Source organism: Trachinotus anak, unplaced genomic scaffold (assembly GCF_046630095.1).
Source record: "Trachinotus anak isolate AG129_WGS33_773 ecotype Australia unplaced genomic scaffold, CSIRO_AGI_Tana_v1 ptg000005l, whole genome shotgun sequence".
Classification (NCBI taxonomy): Eukaryota; Metazoa; Chordata; class Actinopteri; order Carangiformes; family Carangidae; genus Trachinotus; species Trachinotus anak.
Window position 1 is genome coordinate 23,465,975 of NW_027273856.1, and position 18,814 is coordinate 23,484,788.

The 18,814-nt window shown below is 40.9% G+C and overlaps 2 protein-coding genes and 1 non-coding gene across 3 annotated transcripts in view; 2 read left to right on the forward strand and 1 right to left on the reverse strand.

The window, feature by feature from the left end:
- The window catches only part of rps12 (ribosomal protein S12), a 177,963-nt gene extending 172,014 nt beyond the window's left edge, over positions 1 to 5,949 (reverse strand). The window contains exon 1 of the mRNA XM_071479107.1: positions 5,946 to 5,949. The gene's annotated coding sequence lies outside the window, so the exon portion shown is untranslated. The remainder of the gene's footprint in view (positions 1 to 5,945) is intronic.
- sox7 (SRY-box transcription factor 7) lies at positions 1,213 to 4,803 on the forward strand. Its single transcript, XM_071479099.1, has 2 exons — positions 1,213 to 1,730; positions 2,860 to 4,803. The coding sequence occupies exons 1-2, from the start codon at positions 1,499 to 1,501 to the stop codon at positions 3,846 to 3,848; spliced, it is 1,221 nt and encodes a 406-aa protein (XP_071335200.1). The 5' UTR covers positions 1,213 to 1,498; the 3' UTR covers positions 3,849 to 4,803.
- An 8,350-nt stretch (positions 5,950 to 14,299) lies between the features above and the next one.
- Positions 14,300 to 14,382, forward strand: trnal-cag (transfer RNA leucine (anticodon CAG)). Its single transcript has one exon. It is a non-coding gene; the product is annotated as a tRNA-Leu (tRNA).
- Positions 14,383 to 18,814: the final 4,432 nt, after the last annotated feature.

Here is an 18,814-nt window from a genome sequence, read left to right on the forward strand (position 1 = left end):
CAATGTGGCCCACGTCAGACCAGCAAGAGGAAGTGCAGCTCTATATATCACAAATGTTCCTGCTCTACGCACAATCTGTGGCTTCAGGTGCCGTATCCTGTTCCTGTGGGGTGGGGTGGGGGGGGCAAGTCTCAACACAAAGCTGGAGAGCTAACACTTGAGTTTGATGGGTGCTGGAGGGCACGACTCACCAAAAGATGTGTATTACAGTTTAAGATGCATGTTGCCTGTGGATTAACTCTGGAGGAAGAAAGCTGGAAATTCTTCCTGTCTGTACTCAGGTTACTTTCTCCTGCATAATTATCACAAACCAAGATATGCAAGTGTTTGAGCAGTGTGTGTGTGTGTGTGTGAGTGTGTGAGTGAGAGAGTGTGTGAGCTACTCAATGGCTGCAGCCCAAGAGTATCCTGTCAACAGGAACTCCTGGATTTGATATGGCCACAGAAGGAAACTGATTTGTTTGTAGTGTGCGTTCAGTAGTTTTATCTCTCCTCTCACCCACAGATGTGTTCAGAGGTTCCAGAAATAGGGTTTTGCTTTGAGGTGAATTGTGAAAAATAAATAAATAAATAAAAATATAAAAAATGAAGCTAGTATTTTATGTTAAAAGGAGGCCTTATGTTCAAAATTAGTTAGACTTGGCTTTTTTCCGAAAATGGGAGTGTTGTATTTTTTGTTTGCTTGTGCACACTGGCTTTGAGGTTCAGTAGAAATCTGAAAAAAAAAAAAATGTCACTGAACCCGTGCAGGCTGCCGTCTTCGAGTAACACTGCAGAACAAGTTTGTCAGGTGGAGGTGTTCCTTGTTGACTGGAGAAAAAACGGAAGTTGCCAAATCCCTGTTCGTCATCAATACACAAGAGCTTTAATGTTTGCAAAAGACTCCTGTGTTTTCTTCTTTGACAAACTTGTTTTTTGGTTTTTTTTTTGGTTTTTTTTAAGTAAGTTGTCAATAGCTAAAAAACAAAACAAAAAAAAAAAACTGAATTATTATGTTTTGTCCTGTTGGTTAAACTGAATGTACGTTATCTGTCAGTGTGAGGTGTTGTTTTGTTGTGAGGCCAGTTTAAGTAGTTAGCGGTGTTGAAATGCTGCCTTCTCTCCTCTTCCCTCTCACAGAGCTCAACTTGCAATCAAGGAGGAGCCGAGAGTCCTCCGGGGTTTCTCCTGGAACCTGCTCCTCAAATATAAAGCGCTCCCCCCATCCACCAGGAAAGACTGAATCATAACTCACAAGGAGGAGCCGCTGCCTGAGCGCAAATGTGCTCTCTCCTGAAACCCGCACTGACATCTGACTGTAGCCTGTAGCTGTAGTGATCTAGTCACAGCTGGATTTAAAAAAAAAAAAAAAAAAAAAAAAGAAAAGAAAGAAAGAAAAGCAGTTCAATTGGTTTTCCAGCTTTTGATTAGCCCGCAGTGTGCAGCCTACACTCAGAGAGAGGGAGCGCAACTTTGTCCCAGAGAGTGAGAGGCGCATCTTAAGTTTTGGAGCGCGCAGATGGCAGCCCTCATCAGCGCGTACTCGTCGTGGCCAGAGTCCTTCGAGTGTCCTCCAGGAGACGGGGACGTGCCCGACGGACATGGCCCGCACAGGACCCCAGTGGACAAGGCGCCGGAGCCGCGGATCAGACGGCCCATGAACGCGTTCATGGTCTGGGCCAAGGATGAGCGCAAACGGCTGGCGGTTCAAAATCCAGACCTGCACAACGCCGAGCTCAGCAAAATGTTGGGTAAGAAGAATAAAGTTATTTAAAGATTTAACTTTTAATATAGGCTATATAGACATTATTATAATATATCATTGTTTTTTTTTTATCAGCTATCACTCTTGCTACTTTTTTTTTTTTTTATTTTTTTTTTAACCCTCCTCACACTTACACTCCCTTCAGGCCTCGGCTGTTTTACAAAAGTTTTTAAGTATGTGTCCGACGCCAAAAACTGGATAAAAATGTACATAAACGTAACAAAGTATTAAAGAAAAAACAACAAACCTAACGTTTTTGATTGCTGCTTTTCTTAGTAAGACCAAGTAAATTAATCACATAACTTCAGAGCCATTACTGCGTCGTCAGTTTAAAAGCTGAATTTAACAGAGAATGTCACCTCATCATAAAAGAGCTGAGGGGACAGTTACAGAAAAGGACTGAAATGTATGATTTTGGTTTAGTGTAGGTTACTTGGTTTAGTGTTTAATGTTGAGCTCCAAATCTGGCATTTGCGCAAATCGGAAATCATAATCATCACAAGAACAACAATGTATGAAATACAAATGTAAATGTAAAATATGCCTTTATAAATAGGCCTCCAAGTACAATCGGTGATTATCTTAAAATAAGGCATTCATTAATTGCAGGTAAGTTTCTTTAATACAAGTCGGAGCTGAAAAGGAAACTGATTGTTCAGTAACCAGTTTTAAAGTTTTCATCCACATGATTCTTTCCCTTTTCTAAAAAGAAAAGTCTGTAATTGTCACGCATCTGCAAAATAAATTCAGACTCTAAAGTTTATGAAGATTTATTATATTTTTACGTGAAAAAACGTTTCAAAGTGCTATTTCTCTTTTGATAGATTCAGGTAAACATGTTTTCATCCCACCATTATTCATATCACTATACCTTAATTTTCCACGTAAGCAATGTAAGCTTACAATTTGAAAAAAACAAAACATTTATTTTCTTTTGAACATTTTGTTTGATTGTTAAAATGTGAGAAAAATTGTTCAGTCATTCTAATATCATAGTATAACAGAAAACATGAATCTATGTATGAATTTATTAGAGTAAATTGCATTCTGCTTTGTTGAACCATATTCAGGATTTTTTGTTAAAATAAAAATGTGTCTGTTTCCTCTTCATCCAGGCAAGTCCTGGAAGGCCCTGACTCCCCCGCAGAAGAGGCCCTACGTGGAGGAAGCAGAGAGGCTTCGGGTGCAGCACATGCAGGACTACCCTAACTACAAGTATCGGCCTCGCCGGAAGAAACAGCTGAAACGCATCTGCAAGCGAGTGGACCCCAGCTTCCTCCTGAGTGGGCTGGCTCCCGATCAGAATGCCCTGCCCGACCAGCGAGCCCTCTGTCACCCCCTCGACAAAGATGAGGGCAGCCCTAATGGTGTCGGCAGTGGGTTTTCCAGCTCCAGCTCTGCTCTGCCCAGCGTCAGAAGCTTCAGAGACCCTGCCGGTTCCAACAGCAGCTTCGACACCTACCCCTACGGCCTGCCCACACCCCCTGAGATGTCCCCCTTGGATGCCATGGACCACGAGCATGTACCCCCTTCTTATTACTCAACGTCTGGTAGCTCCTCCGTCTCCTGCTCTTCCTCAGCCTCCTGTCCAGATGAGCACCATCAGAATCAGACACACATGGGCAGCCCACCCCCTTACCACACTGACTACACTCAGACCCAAATCCACTGTGGGGGCACACACATAGGTCACATCTCTCTGTCCCAAACTGGCGGAGGCAGTGGACTGATCCCTGGCCCTCCGCTGTCTTACTACAGTACCTCGTCTTTCCCCCAGATTCACCACGGGCTCCACCAGGGCCACCTGGGTCAGCTGTCCCCCCCACCAGAGACACAGGGCCACCTGGAGACTCTAGACCAGCTGAGCCAGGCTGAGCTTCTGGGAGAGGTGGACCGCAATGAGTTTGACCAGTACCTGAACTCAACTGGGACCGGGTTCCACCCTGAGCAGGGCAGCAGCATGACTGTTACAGGACACATCCAGGTGGCGTCAGCCGCCACTGCTTCTGCCACCGCGTGTCCCAGTAGCACCACGGAAACCAGCCTCATTTCTGTGCTGGCAGACGCAACAGCGGCCTACTACAACAACTATGGCATCTCGTAAGCTTAGTCACAGCACCCACTATACTTGTGACCAATAAGACGCTACAGGGTTTGAACTGGGTGAAGAAATTTGGGATGATGTTGCACTTGGTTGCTGATGAGGGAAAGATTTCTGTGCTCCTGTGTGTAATTTATTAGCATCTACGGGCAACATCATCCCACCAGATTAAAACCTGGACTGAACTGATTACTGAGCAATATGATTGTCTGGAGCCGAGGAAAGAACAAAGAGCAATTGGAGGAATACGAGGAAAGGGAGATGGACACCTCAGGGATGCAGACACAAAATACTATAGTATGCCACCTCCAGTTGTCATGAAATTTCCAAACCAGAAGAACAATCGTAAAAGACTTGTTGTCCACTTGTAAATGTCACCAGTTACTGTTGCCTCCTAGGTGTGTACAGATGCTCTTTAGAAGCTAATTTAAGTCCTTTGATGTTTCGCATAAATGCTAACTGTAATGCTATTATCAACGCTTTCCATTCGAATGTTTGTATTATATGTTCTCGCTCTCATTAGTTTGGGAGTCTTACCTCAGTAGTTGTAATTGAATGAGGTTTTAGTTGGACATTTCTTATGCAATTTAACAAAACGGTGTATAATGAAGAAAAATATGCGTTTATACTTCTTCTCAAGTACTTAATAATATATAATTATAACCTCTACGATGAAAATAATAATGGTAACTATAACTGTATGCTGATTTAGGTTTGTGAAAGACAATAATTTAAAAATAAAGGTCAGTTTTTATATTAATGCAGTCCTACTTGGATAACATGCCCACAGACAATACCACAACAAAGGTTTTTATTATTTCCTTATTGCAGCTGAAAAGGTGATATTGGTAATAACTGAGAACACTTAAAAGACATTGTGTGGTAGCAGATGAAACACATTTCCACTCATATACGTGATAAATACAATCAGATTCCTAAATAAAAACAATAAAAGAAACTAGGACTCCTGCTTAGTAGTTTTTGAAAAATGGTGTGTGCTACTTGTCCATCTTTGAATTCAGTGTCACACCATTAATTCTTCTATTTCGGGCTCTGTCTAGCTGTTGTACTCTGAGTGGGCCATTATGACACCCACACCCCTGCTTGCTTTTTCCACCCTCCATCACATCATCCTTCTCCATCCGTCTCCTCTCGCTTTCATTTCATCCCGGTTCAGAGGATTAGTGTAAAACAGGCACAGCCGTCGCCACCCGCCTCCATCTCAACCGTCTTTTGTTTTCCTGGAGTCTTATTCTGGGTGCCATTCTTAGGCACTCCGACACCCCCACCCCACCCCCACCCCTTCATCCCGTGTTATATCTTGCTGATGCAGACCTTTCGTAATCTGTGCGAAATAAATAAAAAAATAAATCCCGGGGCTTCGTTGACTGTTCTACATGCTCCTCATTTTTCTCTTTTTTTTCCCCTCTCTCCTCTCCACTCCTCCCCTTCTCACCCTCTGTTCTCTTGAATTTTTCTTTTTCGATAAAAGGAATTCAGGGGGCTTTTGACAAATCCTGGAGTCTGGCTGGTCTTCCTGCATTTTTTGGGAACGGTTGAGTCGTGCTTCTTGTAAAAAGGATGTGGCAGAGGAGCGGTGTTTCCTGACTGATAAGGGAAAAGCCTCTCTCCGTCAGGATGTTTGGGCCTGGCTGGGCCCTGCATTAAAGAGCCAGAGTGAGGGAAGGGAACCCGCTGTTCAGTGAGCGGGAGGAAACACGGCCGCACTGATTAGCATCTTACTTACCCGTCTTTACTCACCCACCATTTTTCAGGAGAAGCTTTGTCAACCTGGCCTGCTGTACCTTAACCACAGACACACCACAAAAATCCACACAGTAAGGAGCATAAAACTGGTTTCTTGCTCTGAAACCGGAGAAACATGGTGAACATATGTACACAAAACTGACCTTTCTTGGTATGCATATCCAAGTATGATCATACTCTATTGATAGACCTTTCCAACACTTACTGTGATTGTGATTAAAGTGACCAGGATGACAACATTCATCATGTTACCAGTGTTTGCAGCTGGCTGCAAACTGTGCTCATTTCTTTGGGGTTATATCATTACCCTTTGTGCCTGCAGGGGTTCAAAACTCTACAGAGGGTCCATTTGAGTGCAACCATATTTTGGACGTGGGAGCTGGACGGGTGGCGCCCCAGGCATTCGGGGTGAGAAAGTAGTCTGTGGTGCAGCATCAGCCCCAGAGTTGTCAGGGTTAGGTCAGGGTGCTGCTGCAGACTCCCTTGGTAAAGACGCTCTGCAATGTCTCAACAATCACATCCACCACCTCAGGGTAGGACACGGTAACACGGACAAGGACAAAAACTCAGGCGTCAACAAATCATCCTCACATTAAACGACAAGACCAGAAACTCGAGTCAGGCATGAGTTGAGTTGGGTATATTTAAGCATAAATTGCTGAACAGAACAACATCATTATATCATATCATTCCTACATGTGTTGATATTTTATGAGATTTTTCATCTAAACAATTTAGAAAATCATTGTGGCCACAATGGAGACAGAATATATAAGAAGATAAAATCCAATGAAAACCATGCATCTCCAGTATGTAATCATTTCACGAATTAAGAAAACTAGGCTAGTTTTCACCTTTGTGACAATGCATTTTTCAGATGATCCTGTGTGTTTTTTTTGTTTTTTTGTTGTTGTTTTTGTTTTAAAACACTTATTCAGTTTGTCTGAAACATTCAAATCTACCAGAACTGAAGAAACACTGTTTGAATTGGTCAGCGAAAGCAGAAAAGATCGAATGGGTTAAATAAAAATATTACATATTTACACAGTGGCTATTTATAGAGTAGTTACAATATATATGCATTTCCTATTACAATTATATATAATGGTGCTGCTGTTTTTGACTATGATCATCTTTTATCTAACAAGATACCTCTGCAGTGAGATAACAAACACCTCTCGGTAACTCATCCATTAAATATGCAGTAGTAATAGTCTTATCTTTGATCAGCACAGCAACATTCTTTCTCTGAGATGCCCAGAAGAGCTCTACAGGAATATGATCTGAGTTTTGTGGATCCTGTGACTTTTAAGTTATCGGGAAGTGAGGGCAAAACACTCAACTTGTCAGCCTCAATCCTTTCCTCCCTAGAAGTTGACTCATTGTCATTTTAACCTTTAGTCAGACTCTACTGCTGTACCGAAGACAGTCACCACATCTGCTCTTTTAACTGCACTAAATCAAAAAGGAAAGAAAAAATAAACATAAACATAAATAAAACAGTAGCATGACATTGTTGTGCCCTGCTTAAACTTTGCATTTTATACACATAGGCACTTGCAGGAATTCCATGAGCGGGGCGTACATAATCTCTTAATTTGACTAATTGAATCTTTCAGATACCTGCGGGATCACAAGATTTACAATATTTGCGAATATAAGGATATAGGCTGAACAAACAAAAGAGCCTCCTCTTGTTATTTCGTTCTGATTGCTGGCTGGCTCAGTTCCAGTCTCAGGTCAAGCCCGTGGAATGAGTCTGTCAGGTAGTCTGTTATGTTTCCTATTTCCTCCCCTGCCATCATGTCACTTCCCTGGGCAAACAAACAACTCAGCGGACTAACTCAACACTAACTGTCAAGGTAACAACGTAAGGCTCGGTGAGTGTGGACGGGGCCCAGAGCTTGCACAGCTGTGCAAAGTATTATCCATCTGCTGGGACTGAGGTGAGCAGTGATCACTTTAAATATCATGTCCCCCGGAGGCATGGAGGAGGCTAACTGTCTGGTTGGTCCAGCGTCTATTGTGTAGCCGTTGAGGGAGCGTCCCATCACGTCACATTTGGAGGTCGACCATTCGTGCTATATGACGTTCTTTGCTTATTAACTGTAGGTCAAGAGGAAGAGGCTAATTTGAACTACGTGACTAAGGCATATCAGTGCATGAGACGGAGATGCCCTTTAAACCTGCATACTATTGATATGTTGTGTTTGATTGAGCCGTTTCTTGCTGCATTATGAACACGCTATGTTTAAGCTGCAAATATCACAAGCAGTTATTTGCACCTGAATGAAGCAAAATCAATATTTAAAGTGATCCTGGGGAAAATATTACAGCTTTTCCTTTTAAGCCTTGCAAATAGAAAACAACAAACCCATTACAACGTCCTCATCGCGCTAAATGCAGCGAACTTTACACCAAATTAAAACTACTCTGTGTGACAGATGAAGACGCACTTACATCAGTAAATACTAAATGTTGACAGAGTGCATTTCCAGTTGGAGTGTGTTACAGCAGCATAATAACCTGTTTACAATTTGTACTTGGCCCCGAATCTGGCCAAAGGAGGAAAAGACGGGGGGGAGAAAAACACACACACACATCTCACAGCAAGGGATTATGGAGTGCAGCTATTCTTCATCTCATTGTGGCTCAACAACAGGCAGAGTGTGGGGTGGCGGGCAGGCGTGTACGTCGCCGGACGAAGAATGGACCAGACTCGTCGAGGGACAGGTGCCATGTGGCAGAGGATGTGCGGGGACACAGATGGGGACCCCTGGAAAACTTGGGGGACTGTACGAGCAGCCAAGGGCCTCCCACCCGTACCTGTGCTGTGAATGCTGCAGCTGAACAGGATCCGGCACCTGTTCTAAGCAGATACAGGCAACCAGCAAAAGCACAGAGGGAGGCCAGCACATGGCTGCCAACCCAGGGAAGGAGAAGGCTAGATTTCCATTTACCCATAAGCGCAGCCTGATTACCAAACCGGCACAGGCAGGAAAGCCTGTGCTCTACTGCAGAACGTACAAAAAAGGATTGAGAAATGTGCTTTCTTCCAGAAGTAAGTGCATTTTAGTAAACTCCCCATAAAAACACTTCAATAAGAGCTTTCTAGTTGTGTATTAATTTTACCCACAGCGAGAACAACCTAGAAAACTTGGGTTTGAAAAGTTCTAAAACACTTTAAAGCAGATTTATTATTTTATTTTAAGTGATTTAAAATTGCAGTGCATGTCCTATTTTTACAGCCTGACCTGCATTGGTCTCGCTCTCTCTCTCTCTCTCTCTCTCTCTCTCTCTCTCTCTCTTTTATAGCATGGCTTGCACTGGTCTCCACTATATATGCTGCAGCGCTATTTGGCTTGTTTTTGACTGCTGCAGATTCTCCCAGGGGTGGTGTAACTCTTCACCTCAATGTGGAGGAGGATGTTCCTATTGTGCTTCCTAATTGCAATGTGGTTGTTCCATTTAAGAGATAGAACATCCTTATCTGTTCCGTGTGTGTTCTTGTATTGTGGGAATATCTGGAGAAGGCATTATGTATTTTTATTCATGTTTTAATTGAGCTAATTAAAATATTTGATGTAATGTTTTCATATTCCGACAGCTATGTTTAATCATGACCAAGTCACCAAAGCTCAGACATACAGACATACATTGTTAAGGATGTGGCTAATTCCAGCGAAGTTTGGAAAGCTTAATATCGGTCGTCTGAGATGTTGATGTTTTCTCTTTATACATTCACAATTGTGAAAAAACATTATCTTACACCAAGTTCAAACGTTAACAACTTTGTCTTTTAAAGGACAACGGTGGCATGTCTTTGATCTTAAGACCCCCCCCCCCTCCATCTTTTTCCATTTTAGTGGGCCTTCATATTGCAATCCGCTCCATCGTCCTGCACCAACACACTTTACTCAGCGTGCATCCTGAAATGCAGACGCACTAATGAGTTAGATGAGTGATGTTATAAGTTCAGCGGTGTGAGAGAGCCCTTTTAACAGCTACTGTGGAGGATAGACAAAGCAAACCACCGAGCTGCCTGATGACAGCTGCTGTGACATACTGAGGCCCATCAAGTTTTAAATATTTCAGCAAAATATCATTTATAAGATTTGTGTGGTTACAATGTCACTGTGTCAGATTGCAAAGCAGATGTGCTCAGTCCCCATTAATAATAATGATATTAATAATAATATGTAATAATAACGTTTATTTGTATTAGTCACAGCTGCTTTACAGGAGAAAATGACACAGTCAAAAGACATAAGGGGCAATATTATGAATATAAGGTATACATTTTTTTTTTTTTGAGAGAACGTTCTCCCAAGATTTCCTTTTCTTTTACAAATGTTACCATGTTGTGTATCTGCATCATCACTGAACAAACTTTTCAAAGTTCATCTTGTGTAATATAAAACCAAGGATTAGCTTAATGACCCAGATGAAGTCAGAACCCATGGGGGGGGTCTTGGTCTCCTCAACATCCAGTACTACTTTTGGTCACCCCAGAAATTTAGTGTCTCAGTCATTCAGGAGATGGGACTCTCTATGGGTCCAGATGGGAGCCAACATTTTTGATTCCTTAATTTGGCCTCTCTTATACTCCACTTAAGATAAAAGTATTCCTTCAGAGTTTTCAACACACTTTTAGCCTGGAGGGATTGTATTAAGAAACTTGGTACTTCCAACTACTCTCCTAACCATGAGAATCCAGACTTGAAACATTTAACATCAATCATATGCAAACGGACAAATTTGTTTATAAAACAATTCAAATAAGAAATTCGAAATGCTGTCAGTTCACTTATTTTCTACATCCAGAAAATGTTTTGGTTTGGATTATTTGAAGTAGAGGATATATTAATGGCCTCAAACGCAATACTATCAAAAGTAAAATTAGTGAATATTATGAGACTCTCTCTATCTGAGGGGTCATTTATCTTTCCAGTGACAATTTAATGATGTGGGAAAAAGATCTCGGAATGGTTAGAGATGAAAATACTTGGCTATTTGGGAAAGAGCACACTTCTCATTTACAAGCAACAAAATCAAGGAAGCTAATTTTAAGTTTAACCATATTTTGTACCTCACTCCTACAAAGATGCATAAAATTTACAAAAATAATAATAATACTTTTATTTATATCTCCTCCAACTTTTACGCTGTTCCTTGAACAAATCGCTCAGTTTTAACCTACAGAGATATTAACTTTAGAAAAACACAATCATGGGTCTGGTTCCCATTATTTTCTTGGAAGAGGATAGCAAAGGTGCCAATGTTCGCTATTTCAATCATAGGTGTAACATATGGTATTTTGTCTGTACGGTGGGATTCTTCTGTTGTAATAATAAATCACAACAGCCAATGACAAATATATTGAGGTTTTAAAAATTTCTCTCCTGACTGTTATACATTACTGCTACTAATAGAATAGAACTAGAATAGAATAAATTCACAATAAAATGCATATTAAGACCATTTTTGGAAGAAAAAATCATCTGAAATTTTTAAGTGATAATACAAGGCTTCAGTGCCCCACACTACATGAAAATGACACCCACCTAAACCTTAGACCCTAAATGAAAACAAGGAAAACCTCTTACTGCTAAAGGTCCAATGGCGATGGCTATATTCTAACACTCCCCCAAACACACACACACACACAGGAGAACCACTCGCAGTAGAGCATCCATCTCAGGTAGAACAACACCCACATAGCAACTCTCACCAAGGGCCATAAATGTGCGTTTAGTGACTTCAAAGCTATCAAAGTCAAGCAGAGAATATATATATATATATATATATATATATATATATATATAGAATATATATATATATATATATACATATATATTTATGTGTGTGTGTGTGTGTGTGTGTGTGTATTTTGCAGCCAAGAGAGCCATTTTGGTGAAGTGGGAAGTTCACACTCATTCCTGTAGTGGAGAATATCTGGACATACTAACATGTCTCTATTCAAGGGTCGCATTCTTCGAGGGCTGCATTTGCATCACAGCAGTGTGAAAAGGCTGTCCTATACTGAACACTCCTTCAAATGTGGCCAACAAATGCGTCCTTCCTTTTCTGAGCAATGAAGGATCCAACGGGTGGATCCTGTGCAGCCCGACCTATCCCAAGATTCATTGCACACCAGTGATGAATCACTTTTCTATAAGAGAATAGGCAGACTCCACAAATAAAATAAATAAATAAATAGGAAATGATCTGCAGACCACACCCCCTCATTTCAGTTCAGCCTTTGCAGTCTGTGATTTTCAGAGCCCACACCTTAGCAGACCAAGTCCCCCGAAGGAAGCCGCCCCTGAATTGGGACACAGCTACTGTATGATGCCAACTTTGCGAGGTCACTGACAGTTTGTCATCTTTTGTTAGACATGTTTGCATGTACTCATTCCATCTGATTCTTCTATGCAATTTATCTATAAAATAAACAAATATGTGTTACAAACATAAATGAAGTTCTGTTGCTTGTATAAACACATGCAGAAATCTGCATCAGTGGGCCAGACATAAAAAATGTCTGATATATACTGTGTAGTTAAAGCTGCCCTTTCACCTTCCCTTCCTTTTACTGGGTTTACCAAAAGTAATTGAAAACCAGAGATGGCTGCAATAACAAATCAGGTTTCATTGTCTGGCATCAACATTAGCAGATGTTAAAGTTTTTTACATGACTGTAAACTGTATATCTTTGGGTGTTTGGACTGAGGTTCAAAGAGAAAAAAAAATTGATGATGTGATATCATTATTATTACTATTATCATTATCAATGTATTAATACTAGTATTGTTCCCACATATCTGGTATTAAAATTTAAGTGTCCATCACCCACAGCCTGAGAACTGAAAGATCTGTGCAAGATGACTAAACAGTGATGCAAGTTATTACACACAGGAACCACAGACCTCATTAACTGCTGCTTATTCAGAGATAAAGTACGTCAGCCATGACACACAACATTTCCGCTGCCTTGATGTGCTCTGTTTACACTCAGAATTTCTGGGTAAGAATGCTCCTGACTGACCTTGGCAACAGGTCACTCTGGCATAATTTCCATGCTCACTCCCATTCCTCCAACCTTACGTTATGAGTGTAATATTCGGGATGTTGTTGATGTCTGAGCGTGAAGGAATCCCTTCCTGCTGGATGCTCGGCCCTGTTTCCTTCAAGACTCAACATCAAAAATGAGACGCACGGAAATGACTCACACAGTTCTCCCCAGAGTTCAGACACTTCAACTAAAGTACCGTGTTGACAGGTTCAAAACAGGATATGAGCTGGATAGGTCTATGTTTATTGCAGATGGCAGAATACTTAAGAACAGTGATAGCTGAAAGCTCTGATAAGCAAATCAAACAGCTACAGTCACGTATCCATTGCAAGCTACAGTATGAACTCACAAACCATTAGCACTATAAGTATCAACTTACAGCGGGTACTTTTTTCAAACACAGAAGCAACCATATTACAAATTCAGTAGACTAATGCAGACAGATAATAGGCTATAGTAATTTGAAGTTGAGGCTCCCTGGATGATTCAGCTGCACCTCCACTCTGAAAATAGCTACACAGCAGCAATGCAGCACATGCGGGGAAATAAAGTTATATCGAGAAATGTTTCACAATCACAAGCACACTGCACTCACTATAAGACTTGACCCAATAGTTCGGTAAATTCTACTTCTGCAAAACATTACACAGTCCCAAGTCCCAGGTGTTTGGAACCAAGAATCTATAAAAACTCATTAATTACAACATCCCATGACCTTATGGGCTAACTTATGCCATTTACAAGGAGTGGGATAATAATTCTACAGGCAAGGGTCCCTCTCAAACATGCAAGTTAAACAGTAACATAAGAAATGTAGGCTTCACTATTGGATTATTCTGCACCCTCCATCACAGGTATGTGTACATTTAGGTGAGAAAAATCATAATTTATTCAACGTCTGTCATGTCAGAGCATTATATTCAAACAACACAGGAATAATAAATAAATGAAACTGATTTGCTTATATTTTTAGTTACTTTTTTTTTTTTTTTTTTGCAGATGTTCAAATTAAAGTCTAGCTGCTAACTGGTAGGTAGCATGGTAGCAAATGGTCTTTATAAAACAGGCAGTTAGTTTGGTGTTACTTTTGTCGTTCACTCAGCGGTAAGTGTGGCACATGTACTGAGACGATGCACAAGGATTGACGCTTGGAAACTACCTGGGACTGAGTTTTGCGCAGTCCTCCACTGGATTGATGACTTAATGCATTTTCTTCAGCATTTAGCGGCCATGAGAGGCACCGCTGCATAAAACCCCCTCCGCCCTCATAAATTAGCATATGCTCGTAAAGCTACGGCAGAGGTGGGTACTGTTAACCTGAATCTGGTCCGCTGCTGAGGCACGAAGTCCGTATTCAGTGTTGTGTATTGTTTTCCAGGACTGTCGGTCTCCCACCATTACACAGGCTCTCCAGTATGTCAGGAGATGTTAGCTTCCTGTGACTGTAGCCAGCTGTTTTATCAGCTAGCCAAGCTAAAGGGCTAATGATAAGCTGTTAAAACTTGTATTTACAGACGTGGGTTTGTTCGTTTTACAGCGTTTTGAAAGCCACGTTGTTTGAAGCAGTCTATGATACTATATACTCAAAATACAGTTACAAGGGCGCCCGGCTGTCAGGATGGCCGAGCGGTCTAAGGCGCTGCGTTCAGGTCGCAGTCTCCTCTGGAGGCGTGGGTTCGAATCCCACTTCTGACAGAACAACTTTTTCAAATTGCAATCTCTTTATGTCTTCACGCTTACAACAAGAAACTGTAGCGGATAATATAGCCATTTCTCTTGTCTCTCAGTCAGCAGCCTTTCCAGGAGGTGTGGGTTCAAATCCCACTTCTGTCAGAAGCAAATGTTTTCAAACTTCAAGCTCTGCATAACATATGCTTACAACAAGAAACATTAGGTGACTGATTAGCTGAGCCAAGACCAGTAGGAAATATGTTAATATGTTATATTAATATGTAGCCATTTCTGTTGTTTCTCAAATATGTACTTAACGGATCAGATAAAAGATTCGATTCACCAAGATTTGATCCATCACATTCATCACACCACAAAGGCATGCACGTACAAGTATGCACATGCACACTGTCAACCACACATAATGCTGATGCAATGCACAGTTTGAATGTATGGTTAATTTAAACAAATGAAGCTAGACTATCAATGAACCATTTGATGTAACACACAGATGAAAGTGAAATAGTGAAATTAGCATTTTGCAGAGGTGTTCTGTAAGTACAGCAGGATTTATCCAGAGCGTGGGCCTGCTACTGTAGGATTGTGTAAATGTGCTTTGTGTGTTAATGGCTCCTTCTCTTGGTTATATTTATAGTCCCTCCCTGTGACCTCACTGTGACAGGTAAAGGTTTTAGACTGAACAGAGGTAAAGCCTGTCTGGACAGGCACAGGTCCCCTAGACTAAACTCTAGTGACAATGACACAAATTTGTTTCTTATATCTTCCCTTGGTCATTAATTTAGGATGTCTAATTTAACATGCAGGGCAGCTGTTTTCCTCTTATTCTGGTTGGAGTGATAGATAGAGGTATAAATGAATACTGATGGATGGAGAGATCAAATGTGATTTTTAATCACTTCATGAACAAACCTGCAATGAAGTTGGATTTGGATTTAAATGCCCAAGTCCTTACCCTTTAACTGCAGCCATTTATCAAGACTTCAACTTGCTTTCGTGTGTCTGTGACTAAACATAGCAGGAGTCCTGCTGCTCAGCAGGTTGCTCTCTAATTAGCCCTGATATTTTAACCGCAGCCAGGAGGGGGGAGTGCTAAGCCTGAGCATCAGTGCACACGTGTGAGCTTGACAGATGATGAGCTTCAGGGCGTCTTACTGTGACTGTGATCCAAACTGCATCTGCATGATGGGGGCTAGATGGCTGACAGGACACTAAAATGCTAATCATATGTAATTCAGTTTAATGCAGGAATCTGAAATTATTTAATTTTTGGCACCTGATGCTCTGAGAGGCTGATAGTAGATGTAGGGGTAGGGTTTTTTGTTTGGTTGATTATAGGACTGTGAAGACACATTTAATCTAAACATTTAAATGTATTAATTGATTGAAAAATAAATCATCTGTCAGTACTGCGACACTGCATGATGACTCCATTTCGAGCTGACTCACACTGATTGGAAGTGCTTTCATTTGCTTCCGAGGAGGGGGAGATGCCTTCCTCACACAGGATAACCCACAGTCAGAGCACAAAGCCACGTCCTCAGCACTTCTTCTGAGTCACAGCACTGTCATGACTCAGCAGGAGGGGGTCTTTCTGCTGTTTTCTCCCATGAGTCAGGACACAATAAATCTGCCCACCTCAAGTCAACTCCACCCCACCGTGACCCACCAAGCTCCTTGCGACTAAAGACAGATGGCAGCACGAGAAGTTGCCCCTCTGTGTGTGTGTGTCAGTGTAGGCTTTGTGGGAGTGGGTGCTCCTGCGATTAGGCACTTCTTGAAACTCCCGACATCAGTGGGAGGGATCGACATGCCGTCTGTAAACCCTTGATAAGGGTAACCCCTTCATGTATTCTGTGGCAGCCCTTTTGCTCTTGAAAAATGTGAACTGACCCTGAGTGATATTTAGATAAGAAAAGTACAGTACCTAAAATGGTGTCAAATACCTTTCACCTTTCACAACAAATGCAGGAGAAACATCTACCATTACATGATTTAGACTTTGGGAGCATTTCAAATGTTCTGCCTCAGCACTCGAGGAGCTTGAGGAGACTGTTCCAGCCAGGCAGCCGGCTTGAAGTAGGCTAATTAACCAAGGGCATTGCTTCTTATCAGTATCACAGTCCACTAGAAAATAAATGGGTTATTTTAACGCTGCCATCTTTGCCCATTTATCTTGATATGACCCTTGAGACAACTCTGACTTCTGGCATGTGGTATATCTTAATTATATCTGTTTTCTTTTCAGGGTAATGATTGCACAGCATGACACAGTAACTAGGAGTGTTTGTGTGGGTAAGTTTGACTAAATATTACTAGAAAACTCCATGAGCAGCACAGCATATCTGATGGCTGCTGTTCAGGCTGTTAAATGTCCACACAAAACAAGATAGCACATTTTATTAAGTGAAATTGAAACACATGAAATCTCGTGACAAGAAGAAGGAAGGAGTCAAAACATACTCCCACAGAAAAAGAAATGTAGTTTTGTGTAGTAATAATAATAATAATAATAATAATGTTAAATGTTACTTATGGAGCTCTCTTGAAGATGCTCAAAAATGCTCTCCAAGGCAAATGTGGCTTAGGAAGTATTAACAACCCTGACTCATAGGGTTGGTGGTTCAAATCTCAGCTCCTCTTGTCTACATGTTGAAGTGTACTTGAGCAAGACACTGAACCCCAAACTGCTCCCAATGGTCAGGACAAGACTTGTGTGACAGATTACTGCCATTATCGTGTGAGTGGATGGAGGAGATACAAACTGTAGAGTGCTTTGCGCCATATAAATGCAGCCTTTAAGGACCCATTATAACCTGGAAAAAAACACAATACGAATGCAATGCAGGACAAGTTATATAATCAAACATTGAAAGCTTAATTTTAAATTTAATGGTGTACTTATTCTTGCTGGCATAATTTAAACTGTAGTCACATATTTAAAGCGAGAATGAAAGAGCAACTATTTCTATGGGAGAAAAAATTGCCATAGAAGAGGGCAATATCAATTTATCTGCCATAATTCACCAAAGGACATTTGGACACTGAGTGACAATGTCACAGGTCGCATCACATGTTTGTCCTGACAGCGATGAGTTACTTTTTCTTGACTTGAAACTGTTGCTCTCTTGAAATTTCTTTAACTGAGACAAATACAATGGTTATGTCTCTCATCAGCAACAGAAAACATGAAGTGCAACAAGTATATTAAGATTGGTGAATGTTGATGAAAGTCCTTCATTCATTATATAATAACAACAACAACAATAATAATAATAGTAATAACAAGCAGTGCTTCAAATAGCAATCATTTTCTTGTTCGAAAACACATCAGCAGAATCATAATGATGACTGAAAGGACAAAAGAAGGAACATTGTGCCGAGTCATAGACCTTCAACTGCTTTCTAAAAGCGTGTTTAACTCCCTTTATGCAATGGTGAAGTCCAAGTCATGTGTCCAAAGCCTCAGCAGATTTCAGTCCAATCTCAGAGTGATTAGCAAGGCTTTTCATTCTATCCTTAGCTTCCCATGTATCTGATTAGTGGGTAGGCCCGCTTCTGGAGGGAGGCTTTTGAACTGCTTTCTCGTTTCTCTGCTTGCAATAGCTCTGGTGTTTCTGTGGGAGTTTACATCTGACATTCTGTGGCTTTGGACTATTCATTTTAGTTTGGTTCTTTTATCCCCTGGATTATGATTGTGGATCATGTGAGTATACACACTTAGTCCATCTTCTGTACATTTTAGCTGTGCTGCTTTATTTCTTTGCACATTAAATGTTAAATTTTGTACTGACATCTACAAGAATGCTACTGGAAACTGCACTTGCACAAGATCAAATGAAGTTAGAATTTAAGACATGCTGTACAGTAGTTTGTTCATGTTATTCCCACAAGGAAAGGATACAATAGTCCATGTTAAACTGGATGAACTCAGGCCGGCCTGTATGCAGGATGTGATTTTTATTTTCCTTGTTTGAACTCTTTTAGGAGCCTCCATTGGCAAACATGACACCTTAGGGATAAATTGCATTATTCTAGGGATCCAAGGCCACATATGTTTCCTGGTTCTGGTGAATAAAGAAAAAATATTTTTTGCATTTGCAATCCATTGAGTAGAAACATGTACTTCATTTTTTTAAGCAGCAAGTACATCCTACAGTATGGTGAGATATTTTACATGCATTTATTATTTACCCAAAACCTCCTGTGGTACCTATAATATGGCATTCTTCAAAAAAACAACAAAAAAAAAACATCTAAAATTATATTTTTACATATACACTTGTTGTCTTTCCTCCCAGTGACTACACATTTTTGTAATTTTATATCCAATTTTACGCTTTGGCTTGTTCATTGGGTCATAACACATAAGAACCATGTCAGCAGTTCAAGTACAACTGGTCATACAGGGATACTTTATTGTAGGATATAAATTATG